Source organism: Mauremys reevesii, linkage group 20 (genome assembly GCF_016161935.1).
Source record: "Mauremys reevesii isolate NIE-2019 linkage group 20, ASM1616193v1, whole genome shotgun sequence".
NCBI lineage: Eukaryota > Metazoa > Chordata > Testudines > Geoemydidae > Mauremys > Mauremys reevesii.
In genome coordinates, this window is record NC_052642.1 from 24,355,646 (window position 1) to 24,364,329 (window position 8,684).

General features: G+C 51.0%; 1 protein-coding gene across 2 annotated transcripts in view; it reads left to right on the forward strand.

The window, feature by feature from the left end:
• TLCD2 (TLC domain containing 2) overlaps nt 1-3,320 on the forward strand; it is a 16,544-nt gene extending 13,224 nt beyond the window's left edge. For both annotated transcript variants that reach the window (XM_039508022.1, XM_039508021.1), the window contains one exon: nt 1,213-3,320. In XM_039508022.1, coding sequence (XP_039363956.1) covers nt 1,213-1,590 — 378 coding nt within the window. In that variant the 3' untranslated portion in view covers nt 1,591-3,320. The remainder of the gene's footprint in view (nt 1-1,212) is intronic.
• Nucleotides 3,321-8,684: the final 5,364 nt, after the last annotated feature.

The following is an 8,684-nucleotide window of genomic DNA, read 5'->3' on the forward strand; positions in this document are numbered from 1 at the left end:
GGGAGCAAGGAGCCTGAAATCCTTCCTACTTCTCCACCCTTGCAGCTGCTCATCCCAGTCCCCTGGGGAAGAGCGCAGTGCCCGGTCTTCCTCTTTCTATTGGGCATCTCTTGCTTGTGTGACTTGCGCCTGGCATTTCCTTCCGTGAGTGGCTGTAACTTTTCAGTGAGGGGGCTGCAGGGCTGTTCGCAGTGCACCAAACGTCCTTAATCCCTTGAGAGAGTGAGTCCGTCATGGGGACATGGAGGGGTGGAGGGAACTCCCTGAGCTCCTCTGTGTGCTGCTTAGTTCTCCAACTAGCTGCAGTCCTGGGATATGAGTTTTCCCTTCTCATCTTGCTGCTCAGCTGTTTTTCCTGTTTGCTGAGTGCTAGGAAATTCCTGTTGGAGTGGGGCCAACTTTCCCTGCTTGGGGCCCAAACTATGTTCCCCAGGGCTAGGTCTCTGGCTGCAGTAGCTGCTCCTGCTGTTCCTTTCTCCTCTTCCGTATTGAGCACCTCGGTTTGCCCTTCCTCACCCGCTTGTGCAGCTTACAGCAGAAGAGGTTGTCCAGCACTGTACAAAGCGATGGGATGATACCAGCAGGCTATTGACTTGACTTAATGGAAATGGGATGGAAAAGTAATGGGAATCAGGGTCCTGCAGGGTTTACAGCGTGAGAACAGAGCTTCTAAGCCCTGCAGGAGGGCTGTCGTAGGGGTCCCTTATTGGGCAGTGGGGGCAGGTGGTATTTTGGGGTCCCTGGATGTCTCTATTTAAAAAACAAGCAATCTTCCAGGAGTCCAGGGGCTAGTTAGACCCTTGACAAATCTTGCATTTTAAGTGTTTACAAAAGTAAAATTTCGCTGCTGTTTCAGTCTTTTGCACTGATTTATACTCACCAAATTGCTGCTGTTCCACTGCTTAGCAGTGGATAACTTTGTACATGTTTTGGCCTTTCTGACAATGATTTGGGGCCCCTGGAAGATAGTTGGGAAAGGCAAATGTCCCCTTTGCTCCTGGTAGCGCCAGGCCTGCCAGCAGGCAAGAGAGACTTTGGGGGGTGTAGTCCTGCATGGCAGCCACTGCCTCTTTCGCCCACATCAGTCCCACTTTGTTGAGTGTGGTGTCCGAGAACTAGTCTCTGACAGGTAACGTCACCATTTCCCTGCTGTGGGGCTGAAGATCAGACTGCTGACTAACCCTCTTCTCTCTCTTTCTCTCTGTCATTCAGGTGATTATCTGCTTTAGCTTGACAGTGCTGGTTCATCAATATATTGGATTCGCTCTTGTGGCTTTGCTTGTAGAGATTAACTCCATCTTCCTGCACCTGCGACAGATTCTGCTAATGGCCAACCTGGTGCACAGCACCTGTTACCGCCTCAACAGCATCATAAATCTGGCCACCTACATAGTGTTTCGCATCACGACCCTGGCCTGGATGACACGCTGGCTGGTCCTGAACCGTGAGAACATACCGCTGGCAACATATACTGTGGGCACAGTGGGCATGGCCATCATGACACCCATGAACATCATCCTCTTCTACCGCTTACTGCGCAGTGACTTCCTCAAGTCCAGCCGGGAGGCGTGGCGGGAGAAGGAGAAATAGTCCTGCCCCCATTGCCCTGCAGGCTGTTGAGGAAATCAGCAGTCCAGGGGTCGGAGAGGAGGGACTGCAGCCAGCGGAGAGTAAGCACTGATGTGGACAGGAGTGCGTCAGTGTCTTGTTTGAAGGAATGGAGGACAATGACAGTCCTCTCAAGATGAGATTCCTGGGCTTTCCTGGGGGTTGCAGTTGCTTTATAACACCACCTGACAGCTGTGGGGAGACCGAGTGGACATGGCAGGGAAGGAAGGCCTTTCCAGGCCAGAATTCAGGGCTTTGTTTCCTCTCTGCACTCTCTGCTGGGATGATCGGTTGACGGGTGGCTGCTTGAGGGAGCTCTGAAGAGGATTCTGCAGCAGCATGGGGCCGTGGCTTAGATGAGGAGAGGGTTGTCCTTCTCACAGTACTGATGTGTGAACTTAGAAAATCATCTTAGCTTTTTGAAACACCTTGTCTCTGCGCAGCTGGGCTGGAAATCCTCAGGGCCTTCCAGGTACCTGCATGGTCTATGTCACCATAATTCATAAGAGTTAAAAGTATCAAAACAATTTCTCCCAAGCCCCACGCTGTGTGTGAAATCTCACTGAGGGAGTGCTAAGCTGAATGTCTACAGTTTGCATATGGCTCCTAACCTGTGAGGGCTGTGGTCTCCTGTCTTGCAGGCCTGAGTGGCACAGTCCAATTCCAGCCCTTGTGATAGTTCTCTTCTGCACTTATGAGCCCCACCCCCTTAGGGACTGACAGGTTAATTGTCCCAGAGGAACATAGTTGTGATGGAAGGTCGTGGTAATGGGGTGAGACATGAACTCTTGGGTGGGTTGAGCCAATCCATGGGAGTGTTGGCTATCCGGACAGAAAGCTTTAATTGGACGCTTTTCGGAAGGGAGCTAGTGCAGACCAAAGGGGTGAGGTTGCGGGAGCTCTAGCAGGATTTGCAGTTTCATTCCTAGATGTAATAAGTTTCAGTAATTGAGTCTGAATCACTGACCTGGTCTGTGTCTAAGAGGATGATGTGGAATCTTCTGACCAGCTGCAGAGGGGAAGTGGATGTCTTGCAGATGTGGCTTTTTTGGGCATCTAAAAGGAGTAAAGAGTCCAGCAGGTTCTGGAGGCTGTGAACCCACGTAACAATCTGTGGGCAGATGTCTGCACCCTTCTGGGCTCCTGTCTTGGAGCAACCTTTGCCATGAGGACAAGGACAGGAGGAAAGTGAGCAAAAGAAGTGATTTGGACTTCTTGAACCTCAGAGAAAAGTTGGTGTGCTATGGACTCCATACTGTGGAGTTGTCATGGACCCCTCCCAGCCCTAGCATCCTGCCCCACATGCTCCTGCCACGCTTGCTTTGACTGACTTTGAGTTGTGGGGGAGAGGAGGGAGGTGGAGTCTGGCAGGACTCTAAAGCTTTTCCTGTTTAAGTTTTTAAACCCTCTTTACATCCTTGTTCATCAGACTCTCAGGTGACACAGCAGCCCTCTGGTCAGCCTCCCAGGCCCTGGTAAAATCTTGACAGGGCTAGATGTCCCCTGGGGCAGAACTCCACTCCCCCGGGTCCCAAGTGTGGCAGTGGTTTTCTGTCTCTGTAGTTTTCTGACCAAACCCCGTCTCTGACCAAGTCCCTGTATAAAAGGGGGAGTTCTCCAGCCCAGGCTCATGTGTACCAGCTCAGCAGCAGTCCTGGTTTGAATGGGCTCACAACCAGGGGCGGCTCTAGACATTTCGCCGCCCCAAGCACGGCGGCATGCCGTGGGGGGCGTTCTGCCGGTCGCCGGTCCCGCAGCTCCGGTGGACCTCCCACAGGCGTGCCTACGGAAGCCGCGGGACCAGCGGACCCTCCGCAGGCACGCCTGCGGGATGTCCACCAGAGCCGCGGGACCAGCGGACCCTCCGCAGGCAAGCCGCCGAAGGCGGCCTGCCTGCCGCCCTCCCGGCGACTGGCAGAGCGCCCCCCCGCGGCATGCCACCCCAAGCACGCACTTGGCATGCTGGGGCCTGGAGCCACCCCTGCTCACAACCATTCTACTTTCACTAGAAATCTTTGTTTGGTTTTGATGCTGCAGGGGGACAGTCTGAAACAACTGGCTAAGAAATGCTGAGACTGAGATGCCCATCGTCTAGGAAGGCGTGTGGAATTTCAGCAGGTTAAAGGCAGCAAATTCTGGGGAATCAAGGTATATTCCTCTCCATGGTGGGGAGAAGACAAACTGTGTGGGAGCAGCCAGCAGGTGGGAGCTGGGGTGTGGCCAGACCTGCATATGTTTCCATTTGTTCTTCAGGCTGGAAAGTGCAGCAAAACCTGCAGGCAAGAATCTGGAGTTTAGGGTTTTGGTTTGTCACCAGTAGGAAAACTGCTCAGCAGATAATCTTACCCCACTGGGCATGTGAGCCTGTGGCACTTGGTGTCACCATAAGTCATATGTTGTGTCCAGTTCCCATTTACAGCGCCCATGGCAGAGATGGCAGCCAGCCCTTTCTCCTTGGGTTAACTCTGTCTGTGTCCAGTTCTGTACAGCAAGCAAACGTTGCTCTAGCTGCTGAGTGATTGAGTTAAATTACCATAGCACCTAGGAGTCCCAGTCGTGGAGCAGGACCCCACCGTGCTAGGTGCTGTGCAAACACAGAACAAAAAGAGGTGCTTGCCCCAGAGAGGTTCCAGTCTAAGTACCAGTGAAGACTGAGTTAGCCTTTGCGTTCTGTCCGAGTGTGCTGCTCAGATGCAGAGCCACAGGTTTAGATGGGCCTACAGCCTGGATTGAGTTCTGTTCTAAACTGTATTTTGTTGCCCTTCAGGGCAGCATGCTGCCTCTTCTCTCCTCCAATCTGACTTCCCCACTTCACTGCACTGGAACTCCTCTCCCAAGTCCTTCATGACGACACCTCAGGCCAGTGGCCTGACACAGATGATCGTTCCTTCCTGGGCATCTGCAGATCAGTGCTCTTCTGAGTGATCCTTCATCATGTCCTCCCCTTCCCCTATGGCAGAGCTCCTCAGAGGTTTTTGCTTGGCCCTGTAACCTGGCTTCCTGTATTTCCCAGTTGTAATCACTCCAAAGACTGCCATCAGTGGCAACTGAGAATCATTTGCTATCCTGCTGTCCAGCCACATCTTCCTTTCTCCTACATGTAGCTCAAGTGTCATCACCGCTCATCTCCTGCTTACATATCTGCTCTCCTTCCTCACCTCCCACCCCCTGCCGCTGTGCCCTTTTGACTAATCTAACCACTCCCTTTCTCTCCACCCCTTTCCCCAACCATGGGTTGAATGGGGCCAGTTCATCAAGCTGGTGTGTTGTTTGTGAATGTGAACTGAATGTAGTAATGTCTGAGTCTGCAGACAGTCTGGAACAGCATGTCAGAGAGGTGTGAACTGCCTTCTTTTTTTGATGCTGTTTTAGCTCTAAAACTCACCAATAATTTAAATGTCAAAACTTAACTATTTAATTTCTGATCAGCACATGTAAGAAAGGAGGAGGACGGTCACAGTATGAAGATCTGTACAATCTGTTGTGAGTGATAGCTTAGCTTGGTTTCACAGGAGGGAGCTTGGGATGTGCCTAGAGCTGAGGAGACTGCAACCCCTTGTTTTTTGTATCTGATCCCTGGAGCCACCAAGCTGTAAAGCAGTGCTGAGCCCAGCAGAGCATGTATAATCACTTTCAATGTCTGTGCAGTCTGGGAGTGATCTCAGTTTGGTCCCCAAGTGGGTGACACTTGGAAGGAAACAGTGAAACTCTTCCCCAATTCAGCCCTTGCTCCTGACTGTGCCTTTCATACTATCTCACATGCCTGCCTTCAGTCCTTACAATCCTGTTATGTGATGCATTCTACTCACTTATTAGTCTTTCTATAGTAATTTGTTCTGTATTCTCCCAATCTCTGCAGAATGTAATTTTGTTGAGTCGGATACTTGTTTGTTACCTCCCTTTAATCATGTGGCATTGTTTACTCACAACATTCTATGCTCTGGCTAGATCCCTGTATAGACTAAAGGGATCCCACCATCTCCCCTGGCAGAGCACCCAGGATTTCTCGAGGGTACCTCAAATGTGGGGACACATGGAATCAGGAAGTCTCTGTAACCCTCTGATGGACACTGGGGAAACCAGATACTGTGATATTTTGAGAGATTCATCTAATAAGTGCACACAGATCACCTACAATGGGAATGCTAAGGAGTGGGCGATGTGATGGATTTTCAGTTTGGTATGTGGCCAGTTGCTACCTACAAGCAGACTCTGATGCTATTCAGTCCTGCTCCAAGTTGACAGTCCTGGGATGAAGAGCTACAGGGATGGGGACTCCTGGTCCCAGTGAGAAGGATAACAGGGCATTGGGACCTGTAAGAACCAGGATCGGGATTGTGACGATCGCCAGCTCTAGAGGGAGAGCAGGGGCCAACCTTGCTTTCACTGCCTCATACCTTCTGATTCATTCAGAAACACTGGCTTCACACATGCTTCCAAGGTTCCTCTGTTTTACTGTATGTTAAAGACTGACATCCTGATCTGGTGAGATGCTGAATGACCTGAATTCCCATTCCCTTGAGCACCTCCCTAATGTGCTCAGCACCTTGTGTGCTGAGGACCTGCTGCTAAGAAGGTTGTCACAGTGTTTTGTGGGCTTAAGAAATATTAATCTTATTTGTCTTTTGTAACAGGCCATGGGTGTGGCAAGATAATATATTTAAAATAACTGTAAAACAGGTGTGTGGTGCTTGTGTTCTCAGTGAGCCTGGGCGATAATTCCAGTGTTTGTTTGCTATAAAATGATTAATGCTAATGTCAGGCCTATGAACTATTCTGCCGCATTTGGAGCGGTGTTGGAAGTGTGACCCTTGTACTGTAGCCACAATTTCTAGAAGTACCTGGCTCTGAGAGGCGTGGTTTTATGGGCAAGTCCCATTGTGCCTGGGCACTCTGCATGGGCCTGGCTGCTCTCTGGGGTGCAATACTGTATGTTCCACAGGGGCTGGCTATCAAGAGCAGTTTTATGGGTGTGGTTCTGGCAAGTAGTTTTTTTTTTTTCCTGCATATGTTTTGTGGCTCTGGTAGGTACCGTTGCACATGTGTTCTGTATGGGACATTTCTGGGAGGAACTGTTGCATGCATCCATCTTGTGGGATCTGCCTCTGGGTTGTGCCAAGACTCTTATGCCCTCTTGGTGAATGTTGGGAGACAGATCCAGCCCCCTTTTGTTTATGGGGAATAATTGAGCCAAAAAGGTTTTGGTTCCCTGCAGCCCCTGTCTTGTTCACAATGCAGCATCTTCCTCCCCTAGCATCATCCCCCAGTTTCCACACGCAAAATCATTCTTACACACTGGCCTATGGGATTATAGCACCAGAGGCAGCAGCACCATACAGGAGTGTTCAGGAAACTTTCTAAGCACCCAGGGCCCTGGGAGTTTTTTTAGCAGCTAGAATAAAGTGACAACCCCTACCCCTCACAGGTGTACCTTGCGTGTTACCTTTAGGCTTTATTATTGCAACAGACAGGCTGCATTTAGGTCTACCTCTAAAGGTCTTGTTGGTGCCCCCAAAGGCTCCAGCATACAGCCACCCGCCTGTTTACTGGGTTGGCCAGTACTCCTTTGTTCATGCAGCTGCTTGACTGTAGGGTGAAAATAATTCAGAAAGCCCAACTTCTGTTTGGGCTACTCAGTCAAGTAGGAAACTGTCTGATTCATCCTGGCTTACTGTCCTAAGGCTGAAACTCACAATGGGATGGGAGATGGGGTCCAGTCTCAGGGATGGGTTTCCTGCCTCTGATGTTTGCATCCATAATGAACATATCAGTGCAAACCAGTGATGATGACAGGACAGCTGCTCTGAGGGGCACTGACTGCCTTTACATACCAACTGATGGGGTCTAAATTAGCTGTTACCGCTCAAGAAAGAGATCTTGGAGTCACTGTGGATAGTTCTCTGAAAGCATCTGCTCAGGGGGCAGCATCAGTCAAAAAAGCTAAGAGAATGTTAGGAACCATTAAGAAAGGCACAGATAATAAGACACAAAATACCATAATGCTGCCGTATAAATCCATCGTACGCTCACATTTTGGATATGGTGTGCAGTTCTGGTCACCCCATCTCAAAAGAGATCCTTTTGTTTGTTTCAAATAATGTAAGTACTTCACACACTGCACAGTCAACTTGTGCAGCTTTTGCCAGGGGTATTGTGAAGGGCAAATGTACAACTGGGTTCAAAACACACTTAGCTAAGTTCATGGAGAATGGATCCATTAATGGCTGTTAGCCACAATGGTTGTGGATGCAACCGCATGCCCTGGGTTTCCCTAAACTGCTGACTGCCAGAAATGAGGACTGGACAATAAGGGATGGATCACTCCATAATTGTCCTGTTCTGCTCATTCTCTCTGAAGCATCTAGCAGCAGCCACAGTGGGAAGACAGGAGCTGGGGCGAGATGGACCATGGTCTGACCCAGTAGGATTTCTGTAAAGAGCAGGGCAGTCTGAGTCCCAGCGCTAGGGATGGTCAGAGGGCAGGGGTAGGCAAACACATGGGGGAATGGAAATTTTAGGCCTGGCCCTGAATGCTCACAAAATTGGGGTTGGGATACTGGAGGGGGTGTGGGCGCTGGAATGGGGCTGGGGATGAGCAGTTTGGGGTGTAGGAGGGTACTCTGGGCTAGTACCGAGGGGTTTGGAGGGCGGGAGGGGGATCATGGCTGGGGAAGGTGTGCAGGTTCTGGCTGGGGGTGTGGGCTCTGGGGTGGGGATGAGAGGTTTGGGGTGTAGGATCCCAGCCTGGGATCAAGGGGTTTGGAGAGCAGGAGGGGGATTAGGGCTAAGGCAAGGGGTTGGGGCAGGGGGAGAGGCTCGGGGTGCAGGCTCCGAGAAGGAGTGGCTTATTCCTTCTCTGTCTCCTATGCGAAGGCACAGCCAGGCAGCTCTGCACGCAGGCCCATCCGCAGGCACCACCTCTGCAGCTCCCATTGGAGCATGTAGGAGCCAGAGTGGGGCCATGCTGCAGCTTCCTGGAGCCACATGGCACGACCCTGACCCTGCACCCCGGCTGGAGATCCTAGGGCCGGCTTTAGGCACTGCAGGGCCTGATTCAGAAGAGCTGCCGCTGAAGA